Here is a 23,456-nt window from a genome sequence, read left to right as displayed (position 1 = left end):
TATAGATTGTTATAGACTGGTAAAAATTTGCCCCAAAATATTAATCTATCTCCCTCATGCTGGTTGGATAGAGTGGAGGTTGGACATTGGAGAATTCCGTAATTCTAGATCTACCCTTTAAGGAGGGCAATCAGGATATTCACCTCATTTCCCACTCAGCTGACTTCCTGGATTTCATGATCTCCAGTAACTAGTCATTCTGCAAGATGAATTCATCTCTGTAACTCCCGTCTCCTCAGATCAGTCCCCACAAGGTTTAGAACTTCTTTATTCTTGCCCTAAGTCAGGTCCTGCCTGCCTTCTCCACCTTCCCCTCCCCCCCCCCACCCCATTCCGCTCTAGCTTCTACAAGTGGTTTTCCCGGATCGATTAGCTCAATGAGGTAGGGGCTGTTTTATGCCTTACTTTGTATCCCTAATACTCAGCACAGTGCCTGGCACATAGTAGGGTCTTAAGGTTTATTTACCTAATCCATCGTCTGCCGTCCACAACTCCCCACATGGGCTTTTACATAGTGCATTGTTTTTGGTGCAAAGCCCAAGTGAAAGAGCAGCCGCCCTACTATTCCACCCCAGCCACCTCCCCTTGACTAATGTTAAATAAAAATCCATTGGGAAGTTGAAGTTATTATAACTGTACATAGTAGGGTCGAGTGCCTTAGGGGGCAAAAGCCCAATATGTGGATGGGGCTTCTTACTGTCCCTAGAAAAAGTGAGAAACGTAGCCTAGGATTTAAGGCCCTACAACACCTGGCTTCAGTCATATTTCACAAGATCATCCTTCATAAATTCTGCTTCCCACTAAAACTGAACTGCTACCACGACATGCATCAACTTTTCCCTCCCTCTATGCTGGTCAGTCAACAGGCATTTATGAAGGACCTACTATGTGCCAGGCATCGTTGGGACTCCCCCTCCCCCTTAAACTAGAAGCTCCTGGAAAGGTCTTTTCTCAGCACGGCTTCCTCGGTGCCTAGGACACAGCCCCGGGTGGGTGGAGGGAGTGCGGAGCGCGTGCAGGGGGCTGCGAGGCCTTGCGCGGTAGAGGTGGGGAGGCGGGAGGATGGAGACTCTGGAGATGACCTACTGGGAGAGGCGAAGGCAGAGGCCCCGAGGCCCCCCAAAGATGGCTGCGGCGGCCGCGGCACTCGAAAAGCCCCGTCCCTACCGGGTCTCGCCCCCTCGAGAAAGGGGCGCCCCTGAGCGGTGGGCATGGGTGCCAAAGCAGAAGGCACGCGGAGGGAGAGAGAAAACAGTAGAGAAGGAAAGCCCGGCGAATAGGAGGGGCGTATGGATGCGCGTGCGCACGAAAACGAGCGTCTCGGGCGCCTGCGCGGCAGCCGCGGGAAGGGCCGCTGGGGCGGTGCGGGGGGTGGGGGGGACTTGAGGAGTCGGGCAGCGCGTTGGAGCCGCCGCGGGGCGGCGGGGGCGCGCGGGGTGGAGGGGAAGTGGTGGCTCTGGGGAGGGCTAGTAGAAACGGCGCGCGGGGGAGGGGGGGGCGCGCTCCACGAGGGGCGGTGCGCGTGCGCGTTAAGCTGGGACGGGTCGCGAGAAGCCGCCGCTGGCACTGTTGCCTCGGCAGCTGCTTCGGACTTGCAGCCGCCGGCCGCTGCGGCTTGAAAAGAAGGCGGGCGCGCGGAGCGGGATTCTGTCAGGCGAACGCGAGCCCGGAGCCGGGGGGCTTGCTCTGCCTCCTCGGGCCTAAGCCGCCCTGAAGAGCCCGAGACGGGGAAGAGTGGGCCGGCCGGCCCTGGGGGAAGCGGAGACCTCCAGGAAAGGAGGCGGCGGCCCAGGGCCCGGCCGCCGCCCGGAACGAGGAGGAGGAGGGGACCATGTTCTCGAGGGCCCGCAGCAAACTCTCTACCACCGACCGCGTCATCAAAGGTACCGGCCCAGCTCCCGGGAACGGCCTCCGGGCTCTGCGGCTGGAGAGGGCGAGGGAAAGGGCAGAGCCGGGGGTTCTTCTGGGCCGAAGCAGGGGAGTCCCGGTCTGCTCCTCCGACTCGGAGGGCCCTGGGAGGCGGTGTCCGGCTGTGGGGCTAGCGCGGAGAGGCCCTGGCCGGCGGGGCATCTGGGAGCCTAGTGCCGGTCGGTGCTTGGGAATGTCCCTGTGCCGGCTGATCCGATCTCTTGGGGATGGGGTGTGTATTTCCTCTCTCGGCTTCTTTCCTGGACGAAGGATCTCATTGATTCCTTAGGGGTAGGGAGTGATTCTCGAGTCTGATCCCACTCGCTCTCCTCCTTCTCTACCTTGGGATTTGCTTTTATTATTCTGCTTTTTCGACCCCTTGGCCCGTTCTCTAACTTCCTCCCAGTATCCCCCAAAGTTACCTTCTAGTAATTCCTTGCTTGAAAGTTGAGGCTCGAAATGCCACCAGTGATTCCACCTGCCTAGTCTCTTTCCCCTTGCTGCCCCCTCATCCTAGTCTGGTGCATTACTGCATTAAAGTTCTCCTAAAACATAAATAAAATAAACCATCAAAGAAATCGCTTTAAGGGATGTACATATTTCCTAAAAAACACGCTTTTGGTATTTGTGTTTTTGCTCTTCAGTCAGAGCCCGAGAACAATATTTTCCGATCTAGGTGTTCACATCTTAGGAAGATTTTTCTGTAATGAAGATGGCTAATTCGGAAAGCTAAGTGCTGTCAACATGACTGAATTAGTATAGAATTTGTGCTTCGTTAAACTAGCAACGTCTGTCAATGTGTATTCTCTTTAGTGTATCTTTTATTCAGACTTCTTGTCACACCCTTTGCTGGCATTCCTGAGTAGCACAACTTAGTTTCAGAACACTAATGTGTGCCTGCATAATCCTGAGAACCGACCTTCACTTTGATTTGGAGGGATTAGTTGTAGTTTGCTGTTAGAAAAAGAAAGGAACAAATAGTGATTGATGAAGACAGTGAGAAGGGTCTCTAAGGTCCCCCAGTTTTGAAGGGAGAAAAACCAACTGAACACTTGTTTTTTGTTTCTAACAGAGCAGCTTCATGGTGTTGTTGGCTAGATATGTATTTAATAAATATTCTAGTTCAAGTGGAGATAAAGTGGTTGTATAGTGGGAAGAGCACTGCCTCTAAGTGGGAGGACAGTCAGAGGGTGAGATTCCACACTGACAATACTGTGTAACCTTGTGCAAATTACTTGACCTCCTTGGGCCTCAGTGTCTTCCCCTGTCAAATGAGAGGGTTGGACTGCCTGGCTTCTGAGTCCTTTTCAGCCCTAAGTCTGTGATCTGATGACAAGTATCTGGCATCATCAGGGCTTGAGGTATTCTATGTTTTACAAATAATTTGAGCTTACCCTTTTTAGTATTAAAACTTAAAAATTAAACCATTTTGATTGTAAAGAGTTCTAAAATCTATCCTATTCTTCCCAGTCTTAATCAAGGTAAACTGAGCACAGCATGTTATTTTTCGATGACTCAGAATCATCATTATGAATAAGTTATTGTACAGGCCCTTTAAAGCCCCTTATTTGTTCTAAGTAGGGATGTGAAACTTGAATTGAGTGGAGAAAGTATGCATACAAATCACTGATTTTTTGGAAGTATATAATTAAAATAGCACTCCTGATGGAGATTTGGGTTCTAGTTCTGGCCCTGCCACTAATTTGCTGAAAGTGCCTTTCAGCAAAGGATTTCCTTTTTCTGTGTTTGCTTTCTTGTCTTTAAATTGTGGATAATAATACCTAGTCAATCTTCCCCACAGATATGATGTTAAAATCAATTGGCAGTGACCGTGTAAGGCTTAAAACACTACCTAAGTGCAAGGTAGTTTCAGTGATAAGATGGTGATAATGATAAGTTTAAATAATTCTTGGAGTCCTTGGTGATAGGAGCCACTGACCATTGAATTTTACTCATAAAGTTTAACAGGCATCGAGGAAATTGGAGAGGCCTTGTGGTATAGTGACTAGAGTGCTATTTTGAAGCCAGATAGTCCTGCCTCTGATGCACACTGTCTGTATGACCCTAGGCAAATCACTTACCCTCTCATTACTAAGTGATCACCTGAGTTGTAAAGAAAATGTCCTTATCCAGAAGTATCCTATACCAATGAAATCACATGTCCAGTCCCTTTTTGTCTTTGATATTAGTGCACACTGGAATGAAAATACTCCGTTTCATAAAAATATACATAGCGTACATGAACAAGCAGCTTTACAAAGACTAATACACTATTTTTTCTAGTTTTATGGATCCTAAGTTTTTCTGTTGACCACATTGACATGAATATAACAAATGTACTAATACAGAATGTTTATCATATCATAATTTGATTAATTTTTATAATATGACATTCAGTTCACTCAAATATTTATTGAATGCGTATTTTGTGCAGTCATAGATTCTGGTTTGACATTTTGGTTCCTGGTACTAACTTCCTCCCAATGTGTGGAAGTGGCTTTGTAACTAATAAAAAACAGTAGGTGTTGAGGTAGTGTGGTACAGTGAAAAGAGAACTGACTCGTCATAGGATCTGCGTTCACATTCTTCTTTGATACTTAATTATATGTGACCAAGTCATTTTACCTCCCTGGGCCTCAGTTTCCACATCCACAAAATAGGAAGATTGGGCTAGATGGCATCTGAGTCCCTTTAGCTCTTAGATCCTATGATATAAAGATGTTCTGCTTTTAAAAAAATCTTTTCTGTGCTTTGTTGTAATGATTCAGATTCATTATGTCACCACTTCTAAAACCTAGGAAAAAAAAAACTAGAGACCCAAATGCTTAAATCCACATGAAAGGTTCATTTTCAATTTGATTGATGAAATTCTGAATGGTATATTCTTTTATTTGGTTCAGGAATGTTACTTTTCTTTGACAGAATTTTTTAAAAGTATTTGTAACTTCAGATTGAATCATTTCCAGAAATAAGGAAGTTTGCTTTAGAAATATCCATACTCATATATGTGCGTATGTGATCTGTCTATCTATCTATCTATATCTATATATATAGATATATATATGTAGCTACATCGATATAGATATAGATCATATCACCCATATGTCCGTGTGGCATAGTGCAGAGGCACCAAACTCAAAGCCCAGGAGCAGATCAGTGGGCTGCAAAACTCCTAGTGAGATTGGAATCAGATTAGAATGTACTTGGGAAATGTTTAACAAAATAAATAAAAATACAGTACAACATAGATAATGGTAATTTGTGGTTTTCTAAGCTCTCTGGGATCTGGTTCACTGGCTTAGTAGGTAGAGAGCTGCCCTGGAAGCCAGGAAGACTTAGGTTCAAGTCCTGCCTCTGGTAGATACTATCTGTGTGACACTTAGTGCCTTACTTACCCTCTCAATACTCTTACAACTCTCACAGAGTGTAAGTTTCAGAGAAGGTGGTAACCTGCATTGGGAAGAGTTTAACTTCTCAGGAATTTCATATACAGGTGAAATTACAGGTACTGTCTCTACTGCTTTCCATATGTGTGTGTATGTATGTATATATGTATGTGTATGCATATATATACATATATATATATATATATATATACTTTTACAAGCAGGCACTTAATAACTGATAACATATATACATATATATGTGTGTATATATACGTATATATTTATCAGTTATAAAGAGCCTGTTTGTAAAAGTTCATTTTCAAAGTAGGTACACCTTAGTAGAAGTTAGACTTCTTGTTTTGTTGGAGACAAAGTACTCCCGTTCTGATGGAATTAATAATTATAATAGCTAGTTTTTATATAAAGCTTTAAGGCTTAAAAAATATTTTACATGTATTTTGATATTTGATCCTCATAACAACCCTTTGAGGTAGGTGCTAATGTTACCCCCATTTTCCAGGTGATGATACAGAGGCTGTCAGGACTTAAGTGATCTGCTCAGGGTTATACACCTAGGTAAGTATCCAAAGCAGGATTTGAATTTGGATCTTTTTGACCCCAAGTCCAGTGCTTCATCCACTTTGTTGCCTAAATATATTGTGTAGAGAGTCACACGAGCTAAAGACTGTGGTGTACCATTGAACCATAGGAGATCACTAGTTTTCTTCTCCCTTTCCCTGGATAGATGTTTTGAGTTCACTTTTTCTCTTAATGGTACCCAGATCTTCCAGTGTCTTTTGTTAGAAACCTCTGTCATCCTCAATCTCCTCTTGGTTTCTAGTCAGTTTCCAAGTATTGTTGATTCTACCTATCTATCATACAGCCACCTCTAGTTTACCTTTCTCATCCAGACTATTGCAATAGCCTCTCAGTTGGTCCCCTTGCCTCTGATCTTTCCTCTCTCCAGTCCATCCTCTCTCAACACAGCTACCAAGTGATTTTCCTAGAGCACAGATCTGACATTGCAATTCCCTGTTGTCTCTAAAGTTCAATACAAACTTTTTTATTTTGCATTAACACTTCATATTCTGATTCCTGCTTACCTTTCATATGTATTTCATACTGCTTATCTTCATTCACTCACTCTACAATCCTAGCCAAATTGGTCTACTTGTTATTTTTTCACTCGGCATCCCATCATCTGTCTCTGGATGTTCACACAGGCTCTTCCCCTTTCTTGCTCTTCTTCCTCACCTTTACCTCCTAGAATGCCTAGCTTTTTTCAGAGCTCTGCTCAAGCACCACCACCTATGAGATCTTTCCTGGTCTCCATAGGTGTTAATACTCCCTGAATTACCTTGTACTTATTTCATATATGTTTTTAATCTATTTATACATGTAATATTATTTTCCTGGATAGAAGGTAAATTTCATGAGAGTAGGGACTGTTAGGTTTTCATCTTTGTTATCCTCATGTTTTATATGGTGTCTTGCATATAGAAAGCAATTTATAAATTATTTAATTTGTTGATTATGTTCATCGTTTTTATATTCTTGGATTTTTTTAAACATTGCTGTCATTTTTCCATGACTCCTAAGTGGTCATTTCTCTCCAGCCCCCCAAAGAGAACTCTCCCTTGTAACAAAGAAATATAGTTTTTAATATTTTTAATCTTATTTTTATCGCTATCTTTTGCTTTTATAGCATCTTCATTTCCAAATATTTCATTCCTTCATCCCCTGGCTACTGGGCCATACTTTGTAGCAAAGATTTAAAAAGAAAGAAAGAAAAAACAGGTCGGCAAAATGACCCATCACATCAGCTGTTTCTGAGAGTGTGTGCAATGGTACACTTTCTGCTAGGAAGTGAAAGAGGTGTATTTTCTTAATTCTTTCCTAAGACAGATTCTTGCCTGTTATGGGGCAGACTATGAAGTGCCTCTCATGTTACAATATCACTATCTACCACAAGGTTAGATCTCAGGGGAGGATCTTGAACAGATAATCCCTTCCTCAAGGGACCTCTGACCTACCGCTAATGCACTGACTGGACTTATTCCTCAGTGGTTTTCATACTCCCATGCAAGTGATTCTGAACCCTGGTTGCTGAGTACTCCTATTCTCCATCCCCATCACTGACTATCTTCTTCCTTAGTCCACTCTACTTCAATCTGAGCCCCTCAAGGTCCCCTTCCAGATCTGCCCATTCTTTCCACTGTGCATTCTGGAATTTCTTTGCCTTCAGACTTTCTTTCATATTACATTTTTTCCTTTCTCACACTTTCTCACATTTCTGGCATTTACTGACACCTGACTCCTTGATGATGCTGTTACTATCAACATTGCACCCCTCAAATGGTAGTTTTGGACAAGTGGGAGTACTCCTTGCTTCCCATTGCTATAGACTTTCCCTCTAACACCATCACTCAACATCTTCATTTGAGGTCTGTGCCATCCAAATTCACCACCCAATCCAGATTCTGATCACCATTATCTCTGAACACCCTTTTCTCTCTGCCTTCCCCTGCACTATTTTCCTCTTTTCTCAGAGTTCAGCACCTTGACCAATTTCTGCTCTCATATTAGGAGACTTGTTGGTGTGCCCTCAATTACTCAACTTCCCAGTTCCTCAATTTACTCAGTTCACATACCTTAGCCATACATAGAGATAATCATAGCCTTGATCTTGCCATCACCCATGAGTGTTCCACTTTCGTGTCCGTAAACTCTGAAATTCCTTTATCTGATTATCGTCTATCGTTCTGTTTTCCCCTTTGTCTTATGACCTCTAAATCTGTTCTTTTTTATGCTTTTATTTTACTTTTTAAAAGATTAACAAGCATTTATTTTCTTTCCCTACCACTATCCCCTCCACCATGACCTCCATTCACTCTATCCTCAGTTCTTTTCGTAGCCATCATACTTGACTGTACTGGATACATTTTTCTCCTGTCCTTTTCTTTCTATTTTGGTGAATTAATTCGGGTCTATTATCCTCTACTCTTGAACCTTTCTTCCTCTTGTTGCATCTTGCCAAACCCCGATTTTTGATTCCTTTCACTGTCTGTCTCCTTCCTTCTTATTCATGTGCTATTTAATGGTATTGGAGAAAATCACAAAATCTTGCTGATTAGGTCCACTATGAATTTATCTAATTTTAACTGAGCCTTCATTGCTGCATGGCCTTTTATTCCTCCTCCTGGTTCCTCCCAGAGTACAGCCCTTATTAACCATAAATTTTTTTAAAGTGGAAGAGAAGGGAAAATTTGGCTAAATAGATCAACACATCAAAAAAATCTGATGTTAAGTGCAGCGTTCCACATTCCCATCTCTACAGAACAGCAGAGAGAGGTGTTTTACATCTTTTCATTGAAACCAAGATTATTTTTTACACTTTAACAATATCTAAAGAAGTTTTAAAAGCCTCTTAAATGTCATCTGGAGTATTGTGTTCATTTCTGGTCACTACGAGGACATTTATAAGCTCAGTAGATTCAGAGGAGGGCCCCCAGGATGCTGAAGGGCCTTGAGTCCGTGTCTGTTGAAGGAATCAGATATGTTTAATCTGGAGGATAGGAGGGAAGATGTGTTAGCAGTCTTCAGATAGCTGAAGGTCTATCTCATGGAGGAGGAATTAGACTTACTCTTTTTGGCCCTCAAGGGCAGAACCAGGAGTAATGAGTAAAAGTTTCAAATTTAGACTTGATATCAGGAAATGTTTTCTAATTAATAGAGCTGTTTTAAAGTGGAATGGACTACCTCAAGACTGGTTCCACCTCCTTGGGGGTCTTCAAGCAAGAGACTGGATGACCACTTGACAGGCATTTTTTTCGTGGAGATTCTGTGTATATATGGGTTGGACTAGGTGGCTACTAAGATTCCTCAAAGTTTTAAATTTTGTGATTCTCTGAAAGACTGTCATGGAGAGAGAAGGGGAGGGGGTGGTGTGTGGCACAGCAGAAGAAAAGGAGAGGAGAGTTTTGTAATATCTTTGTATTTCCAGTGCCTAGCCACAGTGCATAGTGGGTGCTTAATAAATGATTGGTTTTTTGGACTGTATTGGGATATAACATGTAAGTAAACTCAGACATATATACAGATAAACTCAAAGTAAATGAAAGTCGAGAGAATGCTAATAATTGAGGTGTTAAGAAAGGCCTCATGTAGAAGATGTTGAGGCACCTAGGTGGGGCAGTGTATAGAGTGCTGAGCCTGGAGTCAGGAAGAATCATCTTCCTGAGCTTAAATCCAGCCTCAGACACTTACTAGCTCTGTGACCCTGGGTAAGTCACTTAACCCTGTTTGCCTCAATCCTCATCTATAAAATGAACTCGAAAAGGAAATGGCAAACCACTCTAATATCGCTGTCAAGAAAACCCCGGATGGAGTCGTGAAGAGTTGGACACAACTAAAATGACTAAACAACAACACCTCAGCTATCCTTTAAAAGAACCTAGAGATTCTATGAGGCAGTTCAGGAACTGCTACATTTCATTCATGGGGGACCATCTGTGCAATAGCACCCAGGCTTTTGATGTGTATTGATGTGTGTAGTGTTGTATATAGGAAACATCTAGAGAGCACATGATGTGAAATAAGACTGGAGAGGTAGACGGGAACAAGACTGTGAAGGGCCTTAAATGTTAAACTGAGGAGTTTGTATTTTCTTAGAGTCAGTAAGGAGCCTTTGAAGATATTTGTGAGGGGAGGAGGAGGTATATAAGAAAGAGCAACAGACAAGCAGACAAAGTCTGTGTTTTAGGAGTATTTGACATTTGATTGAAAAGATGTGTTGGAGAGGTAAGACACTACGTAGGCCACTTAGAACATTATTCCTGTGGGGTCTGGGACTGGAGTAGAGACTACTTGTGTGTCAAGAAGTGAACAGTTGTGAGAGATGTATAGAGTGTTGACAAAGATTGGCGGCTGATTGGATGTTGGGGTTGAGGGAAAAGGAGAAGTTAAGGATGACTCAGAGGTTGCAAATGAGGATAATTGAAAGAATGATGCTATTGTTAACAGAAACAGGGAAGTTTGGGGAGGAAATAAGTTGTTTTGGACATGTTGAGTTTTAGGTGTGTTTGGGACATGTACGTGGAGATTACTGACTACTTGATGGACCTAGAGAATATTCAGAAAAGACATTAGGATGGTCAACAAGCATTTATTAAACTCTTAGTCACTCTGCTTGGCATTGGGGATACAAAGAAAGGCAAAAACAGTTCCTACTGTCAAGATGCCGACATTATAATTAGGGAAACAACAGGGTAAGTGAGAGGAAATCTGAAAGGAACAAGGAAAGTCTTCTTGCAGAATGTGAGACTCTAGTTGAGACTTGAAGGAAGCCAGGAGGCAAAATGAGGAATGAAAATTCCAGACATAAGTAGCAGCTAGCGAAAATGCATGAAGTTGAGAGGTGAAGTGTCTTACATGAGGAACAGCAAGACTGCCTTGGAAAGGTAGGAAGGGGCCAGGTTATGAAGGACTTTAAAAGCCAAACAGAAGAGTATATTTGATACTGAAGCCACTGCATTTTATTGAATAGAGGGTGACTTGTTCAGACCTGAATTTTAGGAAGATCATGTTGGTAGCTGAATGGAGGATGGACCGGCACAGGGAGAGACTTGAGGCGAGAAGATCAACCTGCTGCAGTAATCCAGGTATGAGGTGATAAAGGTCTGTACCAGGGTTTTGGCAGCGTTAGAGGAGATATTGGAGCGCATGTGAAAGATTTTGTGAAGGTAGACTCAACAAGACTTGGTGATTTTTTGGATCTGAGGGATGAGAATGTCAGTAATTGAAGATGACACTTATGTACTTATCCTGTGGTAGGTGGTGGGCCCTTCAAAAATAGTAGGGAAGTTAAGGAGAGGAGAGAGTTTTGGGGGAGAGATAATAAGTTCAGTTTTGCTTATGCTGAGTTTAAAATGTCTTTGAGATGTCCAGTTATTGATATCTTTTGTCTTCACATCACCAGGTTTCCCTCATATCTCTCCTTCAGAGAACCATCCCTTCCATTATGAGAGAGGATTTAAAAAAAGAAAAAGTGGAAGAAGAAGAAAAAAATAAGCAGAACCAACATAACACCGTTCCTCATCTGTGGCTCTCCCCCATCCCACCTCTGCAAAGGAGTGGGGGAGGTGTCTTCTCAGACCTTTGTAATTTCACACTATTCATTTTCAATTGGTTTGTAGTTATTCCCTCCATTTACATTGCTGTGGTCAGTCCCATTCCTGGCTTTGTTCACTTCATCAATTCATGTAAGCCTGTTCATGCTTTTCTGTATTCACATATTCATTCTCTCTCATAGCACAGCAATATTCGACTAAATTCATGCATCACAATTTGCCTGGCCATTCCCCAATTGATGGATATTTGTTTCTAGTTCTTTACTACCACAAGTGCTCTAAGTATTTTGGAATATAGCAAATCCTTTTTTAACAGTGACCTTTTTGGGGTATATGCCTAGCACTGGGTCAAAGTGTATAGATATTTTAGTTGCTTTAGTAGAAGTTAGACTTCTTGTTCTGCTTCCCAGAACAATTGTACCAGTTCCATCTCCGCCAACGATGCATTCTTTTTCCTGTCTTTCTAAAATCCTCCAGCATAACTATAACTGTTTGTCATTTTCATCAGTATCACCATCCAGGGTAAAGCCATGTTCCCAGTCACTCAGCTTACATCTAGGATCATCCTCAGTTCTTCAGTCCTTCACTCCACACCCCCATCCAATCTGTTGCCAAGTCCTTTTGATTTACTTTTGTATCATCTTTTGTATATTCCCTCTTTTCTCTTTTGACATTGCTACCATCTTGGTGCAGACCACCATCACCTCCCCACCTAGATTATTTCACTAGCCTGTTGATTGGCCTCCCTGCCTCAAGTCTCTCCCCATTCTAGTCCATCCTTTGCTTAGGCACCAAAACAATTTTCCTAAAGCACAGATCTGACCATGCCACCTACTGTTCAATAAACTCCAGTGGCTCTGTCACCTCTAGTATCAAATATAAAATCCTTTGGCATTTAAAACCCTTCACAACTTGACCCCCTCTTACCTTGCCCTTCTTATACCTTATGTGCATATACTCTTCAGTTCAGGGACACTGACCTCCTTGCTGTTCCTGGAACAAGGCATTCCATTTCCCAACTCCAGGCATTTTCATTGGGTATTTGCCATTACTGGAATACTCTCTTGTCTCATCTCCATCTTTTGGCTTCCTGACTTCTTTCAAATCTCAACTAAAATCCTATGTTCTATAAGAAGCCTTTCCTGGTTTCCCTTAATGTGAGTGCCTTCTCTCTGTTTATTATCTCCAATTTGTACATAGTTATCTTCATGCCATCTCCCCCATTAGACTGTGAGTTCTTGAGAGCAGAGACTGTCTTTTACCTTTCTTTGTATCCCTTATACTTGACACAATGCCTGGCACGTAGTAGGTTTAATAAATGCTTATTGACTGACTTGTTTTGATTTACATTTCTTTTATTGTTAGTAATTTGGAGCATTCTTTCATATGATTCTTAATAGTTTGTAATTCTTTTGAGAATTGCTTGCTCATATCCATATCCTATCAATTGGAGAATGACTTTTGATCCTACATGTTTTTGTTAGTTGTCTATATATCTTGGATACTAAACCCTCATCTGAAAAGTTTAATAAAAGACTTCTTTTCTGTTTGACTGCCTCCTTTCTCATTCTAGATACATTAACCTTGTCTGCACAAAAGCCTTTCAATTGCATGTAATCAAAATTACCCACTTTAATTGTCTCCATTACTTGCCTGGTTAAGAATTCATCTATTACCACATTTTAAAAAGCTTAATAAATGCTTATTGACTGACATGATGCCTAAGCAAGTCACTTAACTTCTCACACCCCTAGACAACTCTCTAAGACTACCACTTGTTGAATTGCATTGATAGTAGTTTCCTCACTATTCTATTAAATCATTAGTCTAGACCAAAAAACTTTTGAGTATAAATATAGCCAAATATGCATACTTATGTTTATATAATGTTGCCAATTTTGGATGAAAAATTGTGCATTATTCCTTCAATGTAAGAGTTTTGCATTGGTTTACATTTTGGACTGTACATACTTAATAATTTATCAATGTAATGAGCTTTTAGTACAGCGAAATGTTGGAAGTCTGAGTGGATCATCTTTCTCCCGGGCGTATATACAAGAGAAATCACTGGAGAGGAAATAGCTACTTTCACAGTGTTTTTGCACTAGTGGTAGCTGCTAGCAGGCTAAATAGTTTTTTCTTTATATAAGCCTTAAATCATAAGCATTATCCAAGAAGTAATTGAACAGATTTTTTTCGAATGTCACTCAGACATTTGGTGTCAAAGTGGTTTCTTCTTCCCATAAAAAATATGCCACTTTTATCTCTAAAGTAAAAGGAATGCAGTTAAGAGAAACCTCCTAGGAAAAATATCATAAACGTCTTTCCATTTGGTAGGAAAAGAAATGTGATATTTAGGAAAAGCTTCACTTATGAACTCATGACTTGAAGTGGATTTAAGGAATAATAAAAAAACAAAAGCACATTTGATGTGAAAAATTCTAGATTGGTATGGCTGATTATTTTAAACTTGCAGCTGCTTCAAAGAATTTGATGCTTTGCTGGTGACTTTTTAAGGTAAAGAATAATGTCAGTCGGTTTGCATTTTGATTCAATATATGTAGGAATATAACTAGGAGACACCCACCTCTTCAGGTATTGTTATTTGATCTCTTTTTTTGGGCAACATCCCTTGCTGAAACATGTATGTAGGGGTGTATAGGAATGGGTAAATAAACATGTTTGTGTGTGTGTGTGTAACAGAGATGACAAAACATGAACAGAAATTTCAGAGCTTTCTTTGCTTCCTCTTCTGCTGCTGTTCTTACAGGAGTTTAACACTATCATTTATTCTTTTATTTGAAATTTTAATATCTAATTTTTAGCCCTTTTGCACTTTTACTTAAGAAAACTACTTTAAAGATTAGATTGGAAGGTTTCAATCCCACCTGCTTTCAAAACAAGATCTGGTTAAAGCACTATATGTTCAGATACATATATATATATATGTATGTATGTATATTAGAATGGCTTGCTAGTGAATTTAGCTTTTATTATGAAATCTTTCAGTTACTCTGTTCACATATTGTTGTTTAAGAATTTAAGCTTGGTAACCAGGCTATCTCAAAAAGAAGATCAGAAAATATATACAAAATATATGCACTTGACCAAGAAAATATTTATTGTTATTATTATCATTTTTAACATTTTAAGGTTTATTTAATATATTCCCCCAATTAACATGTAAAACATGTTGACATTTTTTTTTTTTAAATTTGAAGTTCCAAATTTCCTCCTCCTTTCCCTTCATTGAGAAGGCAAGTCATTTTATATAGGTTATATATGTCATCATCATTACTATTATTACCTTAATTATTGAATGTCTGCAATGTTTGGTGTCTTGGGGGATTTAAAGTCTAAATTAGATAAACACTAGAAGATTAATATGTACTTGAGGAAAAGCAGCCATGTACAGTAACTAGATCTTTGAATGCCCATGATCACTTTGAAGGGTCATAAGATCATAAGTTTAGAGATGTAAAGGACCTTTGAGGTTGTCTGATATAGCTCCTTCATTTTACAGTTTAAGCCTGGAGAGGTTAAATGACTCATCCAAAGTCACACAGCCAAAAAGTGATAGAGACAGAATTTGAATTCAAGTGTTTTGACTTCACCTCTCACTCTTTCTACTATACCTCACTGATTCAGTGAAGTCTTAGAAAAATTGTCCGATAAGAAAATAACTTAAAGTAGTAGGTTGTAACTTATTAGGGAGAACATTTTGTTTGGTCAAAGGGAAATTGTTTCAGATAATTAGGCCTTACTGGAAAGAAACTTAAAAAGGGGAGATAAACAATGAAATCCTAAATAATGAGTGGGCCAAAGAACCAACTATATAAACAATAGCTATGTAAAAGAAAATTACAGTGATGAAACAATATATCAGAATTTCTGGGATGCAGCTAAAGTTCTCCTTGGGAAAAAAAACATATCCTTATAAATTTATATTAACAAAATAGAAAAAAGAGAATGAACGAATATGTGTATTTTTAAATTAGAAAGCCAACAAATAAACCTAAAATATGCACAAAAGAGATTTTAAAAATTAAAGGGGAAATAGATAAATTGGAAAGAGAATCCTAGAAATGATAAATAAAACTAAAAGCAGGTTCTTTGGGAAGACTAATAAAGTTGATAAACCCCATAGCCAATCTGATTAAAAAGGAGAGCAGAAAATCAAAATAGCAAATAAGCAAGGTGAAATCACAGTAAAACCAGAAGAAATAAGAATAAGCAGAACATATTATGCGCAGTTATGTGAACAAAACTGAGAACCCAAAAGAAATAGAGGAATAACTTCAAAAATATAAATAATCCAAACTATGAGAAGACCAAGTAAAAATCTTAAATAACTCATTCTCAGAAAAGGCAATAGATCTAGTCATAAAGGAACTGCCAAAGGAAAAAAAACTCCTAGTTCTTATAGAGTCAAAGGAGAATTCTTTCAAACAGTTAAAGAATAGTTAGTACCTATACTTCTCAAATTATTCTCAAAAACTGAGAAAACACCCTACCAGAATCTTTTATGAGACAAATGCAATCCTGCTACCTAGGCTAGAGAAAAATAAAACACAGGCAGAAAACTGTAGACCAATATCATTAATGAACATTGATTCAAAAATTTTAAACAAAATCCTGTCAGACTCTTTAACAGTTTATCCAAGAAATCAATCATGATGGTTGGATAAACCAAGAAGGGTGGTTTAACTTTAGGAAAAGTCAGTACAGTTAATCATATTGAAAACCAAAGCATCCAAAATTACATGAACATCTCAATAGATGCAGAAAAACCTTTTTAAAGGTTTTAAAGGTTGTGCTAACCTTTAAAAAAATATAAAAACATTGATCTAAAACCAAAAGGAAGCATCACATGCAATGGCATTGCACTAGAAACTTTTCCAGTAAATGCCAGAGTGAAGCAAGAATGCCCACTGTCCCCACTCTTATTTGCTCTCATTTGGAGATACTGTCAACAGCAATAAGATAAGAGAAAGAAGTTAAAGGCATAAAAATAGGAAAAGAGAAGGTAAAACTATCCCTGCTTGCTGATGATATGATGGCTTGCTTGGCAAATCCTAGGGAATCAGCAAAGATACTATTAGTTGAGACAACTAATAGCTTCAGAAAAATTGCAGGCTACCTCACACCTATCATATTGGGTAATATGACAAAAAAGGAAAATGATAAATGTATGAGAGGGTGTGGGAAAATTGGGACCCTAATGTGCTGTTGATTGAGTAGTGAACTAAACCAGCCATTCTAGAGAGCGGTTTGGAACTATGCCTAAGTGAGCAACCAAACTGTGCATACCTTTTGATCCTGCAGTATTACTACTAGGTCCATCCCAAAGAGAACATATAAAAGGAGAAAAAGGGCCTACATGTGCAAAAATATTTATAGCAGCCCTTGTTGTGTGGTGGGAAAATACTGGAAATTTAGGGGATTACTATGATTTGGGGAATGACTGAACAAGCTATGTTGTACGAATGTAATGGAATACTATTGTGCAATAAGAAATAATAATTTCAGAAAAACCTGGAAAGAATTGTATGAACTGATGCAGAGGGAAATGAGCAGAACCAGGAAAACATTGTACACAGTATCAGCAACATTGTATGATGATCAGCTATAATAGATGTAGCTCTTCTCAGCAATACAGTGATCCAAGACAATTACAAAGGAGTCAAGAAGGAAAATGCTATCCACAGCCAGATAAAGAACTGATGGATTCTGAATGCAGATCGAAGCATATTTTTTCATTTTACTCTTTTTTATTTTTTTCCTTTTTGATCCATTTCTCTCACAAATGTAATATGGAAAAAAAAAAAAAAACCTGCGCTTGCACTTCAAAGGGGGCAATGTTTTGGGGCAGCTTGGTGGCGTAGTCAGTAGAGCACCGGCCCTGGAGTCAGGAGGACCTGAGTTCAAATCCGGCCTCAGACACTTGACACAAGTACTAGCTGTGTGACCTTGGGCAAGTCACTTAACCCCAATTGCCCTGCCAAAAAAAAAAAAAGAAACAAATGTAATATGGAAATGTTTTACATGATAGCACGTGTATAACCTATATCAAATTACCTACCATTTTAGGAAGAGAGGAAGGAGAAAAAATTGGAACTCAAAATCTTGTAAAAATGAGTGCTAGAAAGTGTCTTGACATGTAATTGGGAAAAAAATAAAATATTAAAAAAAGAAAAATTACAGGCTATGAAATAAATCCTCAAAAACCAACAGCATTTGTACATGATAAAAACAAAACACAGAAAATAGAAAGGGAAATCCCATTCCAAATAACTACAAAATGCATAAAATAGCTGGGGATCAATCTACCAAAGCAATTGGAAGACTTGTATAGATTAAATTACAAAGCATTCCTTAAAGAAATAAAGAATAGCCTAAATAACTGGAGGGATGTTCAGTGCTCCTGGCTAGGCTGTACCAATATAATAAAAATGACAACATTACTAAAATTAGTTTACACTTTTAATGCTGTATCAATCAAATCCAAGAGGTTATAGTACTATACAGAACTTGTTGAATAATAAACAGTTCATTTGGGGAAAAATGATCTATAATATCAAGAGAAATGATAAAAAAGAAGCAGGGATGAAAGGAGAAAAGCACTTCCAGACCTCAAACTATATTATAAAGCAGCAGTTAACAAATTCATCTGGCATTGATTTTTTCTTAAAGAGTGATTAGTGGAACAGACTAGACAAGGTAGAAATCATAAATAATAGAACTCAGTAACCAAATGTGGAAAACAAAAATTACCTAGGAAAAAATCTTCTTGATTTTTAAAAATGGGACAACTGGAAAGCATTCTGGCAAAAATTAGGGTTAGATCAATACTGTATAACAGATTCCACAGTACATTCTTTTTTTTCATAATACATTGTACATGGATATGACATCATTATTAAAGATCATATTATTATAAAATTAGAAGAGAAATAGCTCATGTGTCTCTCACAGCTTTGGGGAACGGGGATGTATTCACAGCCAAACAAGATAAAGACAGTTACAAAAGATAAAATAGATAACTTGGAATACTTGAAACTGAAAAGCTTCTGCACAAAAGTAATGTAGAAGTGAGGGAGGGAAATGTTCAAATGGGGAAAAAAATCTTGGTATAAAATTTTTCTGATAAGAATTTGGCATCCAAGATACACAAATAATAGATGTATGTGTATATATATATAAATAATAGCCATTTCTGAATAGGTAAGAGGTCAAAAGTTATGAACGGTTTTCAAAAGAATTGCAAAGTATTCTCAACCACGTGAAACAATGTGCTAAATCATTAATAACAGAAATGCAAATCAAAACATCTCTGAGATTTCACCTTACACTCTGCAGATTGGCAAAAAGGACAAAAAATGGCAGTAGTCAGTGTTGGAGGGGTGGTGAGTGATAGGCACAGTAAAAATACATTGTTGGTGGAGCTGTGAAATGGTACCATCATTTTGGAATTATGCAAGTACAAATATTCATACCCTTTGAACCTGTGAGAAGAAAATCTTCATATCCTCCAAAATATTTATAGCAGTACTTTTTGTGATAGCTAAGAATTGGAAATAAAGTTGGGCAGCTGCCTATCAGTGGCAAAAATAAAATTGTGGTACATGAATATAGGAAATGTGCGATGAATACAGAGGAGCATGTAAAGATCTGTATAAACTATTGCAGAGTGAACTAAGAGCCAAGAAAGCAATAAACACAACTACAATAATGTAAAGAGCGACACACCAAAAAATCAAAAATTAATATAACAAAATTATAAAGATCAAGCAGGACTCAAATGAAGAGATCTGAGAGGACATCTTCACCTTTCATGGGTGAGAGGTACACAGGTGTCACACATTGTACATTTTTCAGATATTTTCAATGTATTAATCAGTTCTGCTGATTTTTCTTTCTCTCTAAAAAGAAATACTATTTGCCATATGGGATGGCTCTCTGGGAGGTTTGGGAGAGGGATACTTGAGATAACCATGATGACATAAGAAAAATGTCAATGAAGATATGTTTATAAAAAGAGAAAACTGAGGAGAAAGGTAAGCCAGAACTAATTAGCAGAAAAAGAATTGGAGAGGTGTTGGAATAACCTGAAGTGGTTCTTTGGTTGTGAGAGTAACTATTTTGATTGTTGTATCCTCCCAGTAGAACCTAAGTTCCTCCAGCACAGACACGATTTCATTTTGGTTTTGTATCCCTGGTGCTTACCATAGTAGTTTGTACACAATATAGTAAATACATAATACTTGTTGAATTTAATTATAGCTACATTGTGAATTGCCTGAAGAAAGGTAAATAGGAATTTCATATGTGGCAAGTGGGAAAACATGAATAAAAACTGTAGCACAGTAAGTTAACTGAAGAAACATTTCTTATTAGTGAGATCTGAATGGATATTAGTTTTCCCTCTGTAGGCTACTTGAAGGTGGAGGGAAATTGGAAAAGGTGAAATTGGAAAAGGTGAAATTAATGATTTGAGAGTATTATGGTACATTGTATATAACATTTAACAGTTGACAGGTATATTTAAATTGAAAAATAAGGGGTGGGGGCAGAGCCCAGATGGCAGCTGGGAAGCAGGGACTTGCCTCAACTCTCCCCCAAATCCCTCGGGTTAGGAGGAAACTGCAGGATTGAGTTCAGAGCAGTCCTGTCACCAGCTCTGGGGGTGTAGGAAGTGGTGCAGGGGTGGCCTTAGCAGCAGCAGGAAGCTCCTGAGGTTACTCCCAGAGCTCCAGCCTCAGCTGCTTCCCAAGCCCCTGTCTCACAAGGTGGGAGGAATCTAGCAGTGGATCATACTGGGAGTACAAGGAGCGCTTTGTGGGCACAAAGGCAGATTCTCTTGCTGTGCCTTGCTCAGATCTGTATTGCGGTCCTGGTTGGCGGTTCTTGGGGGAGGAGGAGCGTTGCTGTGACAGAGCCTGGGGTAACTGTGGAGTAGAAGTAGCTCTGAAAACAGCAGTGCTTGGACCCTAAAGCTTGGGACAAAGTACTCTCTACTCTACAAGCAGTCATATCCTGACAAAAAGCTCAAGGGTCAAGTAGTTGGCTGGGAACATGAACAGGCAGCGAAACAAACTCAGACTCAAACTCAAATGCTGGATTCCTTTTTTGGTGACAAAGAAGACCAAAACATACAGCCAGAGGAAGTCAACAAAGTCAAAGAGCCTACATCAAAAGCCTCCAAGAAAAATATGAATCGGTCTCAGGCCATGGAAGAGCTCAAAAAGGATTTGGAAAAGCAAGTAAGAGAAGTAGAGGAAAAATTGAGATGAGAAATGAGGGTGGTACAAGAAAACCATGAAAAACAAGTCAACAACTTGCTAAAGGAGACCCAAAAAAATACTGAAGAAAATAACGCCTTAAAGAATAGACTAACCCAGATGTCAAAAGAGCTCCAGAAAGCCAATGAGGAGAAGAATGCCTTGAAAGGCAGAATTAGCCAAATGGAAAAGGAGGTCCAAAAGACCACCAAAGAAAATACTACCTTAAAAATTAGATTGGAGCAAGTGGAAGCTAGTGACTTTATGAGAAACCAAGATATTATAAAACAGAACCAAAGGAATGAAAAAATGGAAGACAATGTGAAATATCAAAAAAAGAGCCTAGACATCATCTTTCAAGAAATTGTTAAGGAAAACTGCCCAGATATTGTAGAACCAGAGAGTAAAATAGAAATTGAAAGAATCTACTGATCGCCTCTTGAAAAAGATCCCAAAAATAAAACTGCTAGGAATATTGTCACCAAATTCCAGAGTTTCCAGGTCAAGGAGAAAATACTGCAAGCAGCCAGAAAAAAACAATTTGAATATTGTAGAAACACAATCAGAATAACCCAAGATCTAGCAGCTTCTACATTAAGGGATCGAAGGGCTTGGAATATAATATTCCAGAGGTCAAAGGAGCTAGGATTAAAACCAAGAATCACATACCCAGCAAAACTGAGTATAATGCTCCAAGGCAAAATATGGATTTTCAATAAAATAGAGCACTTTCAAGCTTTCTCAATGAAAAGACCAGAGCTGAATAGAAAATCTGACTTTCAAATTTAAGAATCAAGAGAACTATGAAAAAGTAAACGAGAAAGAGAATTCATAAGGGACTTACTAGTAAGTTGAACTGTTAAGTTTACATTCCTACATGGAAAGATGATGTGTGTAATTCATGAGACCTTTCTCAGTATCGGGGGAGTTGAAGGGAATATAGACAGAGGGCACAGAATGAGTTGAATATGAAGGGATGTTACCAAAAAAATGAAATAAATTTAAAGGGTAAGAGAGGAATATATTGAGAGAGGGAGAAAGGGAGGGATAGAAATGGGGTAATTACCTCACATAAAAGTGGCAAGAAAAAGCAGTTCTGTTGGAAGGGAAGGAGGGAGCAGATGAGGGGGAATGAGTGAATCTTACTCTCATCGGATTCAACTTGAGGAGGGAAAAACATACACACTCAATTGGGTATCTTACTCCACAGGAAAGTAATAAGGGAAAGGGGATAAAAAAGGAGGGGATGATAGAAGGGAGGGCAGATAGGGGGAGGAGGTAATCAAAAGCAAACACCTTTGAAAAGGGACAGGGTCAAGGGAGAAAATAAAGGGGCACAGGATAGGATGGAAGGAAATATAGTTAGCCTTTCAGAACATGAGCATTGTGGAAGTGTTTTACATAATGATACATGTGTGGTCTATGTTGAATTGCTTGCCTTCCTAGGGAGGGTGGGTGGGAAGGGAAGAGGGGAGAGAATCTGGAAGTCAAAGTTTTAAAAGCAGGTGCTTAAAAAAAAATTTTTTTTTGCATGCAGCTGGGAAACAAATTATATAGGGAATGGGGCATAGAAGTCTATCCTGCCCTACAAGAAAGTAAGGGGAAAAGGGATGGCGGGGAGGGGGGTGAAAGAAGGGAGGGCTGACCGGGGAACGAGGCAATCAGAACATATGCCATCTTGGAATGGGGGGAGGGTAGAAATGGGGAGAAAATTTGTAACTCAAAATCTTGTGGAAATCAATGTTGAAAACTAAACTATTAAATAAAATAAAACTTAAAAAATAATAAATTGAAAAATAAAACAGCCCAGAAAATGAAGTTCTTTAGAGCAGGTGCCATTTCATAACTGCCTTACATCAGTCAACTCACTTTAAGTGCCCACTTTAGACAAAGCCCTATGCTAGTCTCTATGATGTATAAAAAGTACGAAACAGGATTCTTAATCTCAAGGACTTTATATTATTTGTGCTATGAACTTAATTTTCACATTGCATTATTATTTATATGTTGAAATTTCTTTAGGAATTTGGATGGTGCTTTTCATATAACAAATCATAGGCATTTTGGATTTGGAATATTCTGTTACAGTTGGGATAGGATAACTGTCCTTGTTAGGTTATGCTTCTATGCTTTTACTGTGTTCTGAATAGAACTTATACTGTATATTATATAATCTCAAAAAGTAACAAGCAGTGGAACAACCTATGACTAATACCCATTTGGAAGAACAGAAAACTATACTGTAGCTATCTCTTAGGAAATATCTGCTTGCCTTTTAAATTAGCAACAGCTATGTAAACAACCTTTAATGCTTCAACTGAGAAGTGATCTTGAGAAGTAAGACTTGACTATGGCACATTTACTGCAACTCTACATTTATTTTAGGCTTATTCTCTTTGAAGTTTTTGAGTGACATTCATGTGTAAAATCATGATTTCCTTTGAAAAATTGTCTTTTCCTGGCTTTGTGAATTTTTTTAAAAAAGGGATTATTTTAATAAATGCCTAAAGTGATAAAATAGAAATACAGTTCATAAATATGACAGTGGCGAAACCTATTTGTGGAAGCCAAGGCCAGATATAGGAATTTTGTATTAATAGAGCATCAGCAATAGTTATTGGGCGTATAAATATGCAGATAACTAGGGAAATTGGTGATAGTAGTGAAAATCTATTAAGGGATAAAAGATTATATAGAACTAGATAGTTTCTGTGCTTTGGTGTTATAGAACTGGTGGATATAAGTTGTTTCTT

The 23,456-nt window shown here is 39.0% G+C and overlaps 1 protein-coding gene across 2 annotated transcripts in view; it reads left to right on the top strand.

Annotated features, from left to right (window-relative positions):
* The first annotated feature begins 1,511 nt into the window (after positions 1–1,511).
* PPP3CC (protein phosphatase 3 catalytic subunit gamma) overlaps positions 1,512–23,456 on the top strand; it is a 116,619-nt gene continuing 94,674 nt past the window's right edge. Inside the window, exon 1 of one of the 2 annotated variants that reach the window (XM_036748938.1) lies at positions 1,512–1,883. In XM_036748938.1, the coding sequence (XP_036604833.1) occupies positions 1,832–1,883 (52 nt within the window). In that variant the 5' untranslated portion in view covers positions 1,512–1,831. The remainder of the gene's footprint in view (positions 1,884–23,456) is intronic. The other variant, XM_036748939.1, reaches the window with a different exon arrangement.

Source organism: Trichosurus vulpecula, chromosome 3 (assembly GCF_011100635.1).
Source record: "Trichosurus vulpecula isolate mTriVul1 chromosome 3, mTriVul1.pri, whole genome shotgun sequence".
NCBI classification, from domain to species: domain Eukaryota; kingdom Metazoa; phylum Chordata; class Mammalia; order Diprotodontia; family Phalangeridae; genus Trichosurus; species Trichosurus vulpecula.
This window is presented reverse-complemented; position numbering and strand designations above follow the sequence as displayed.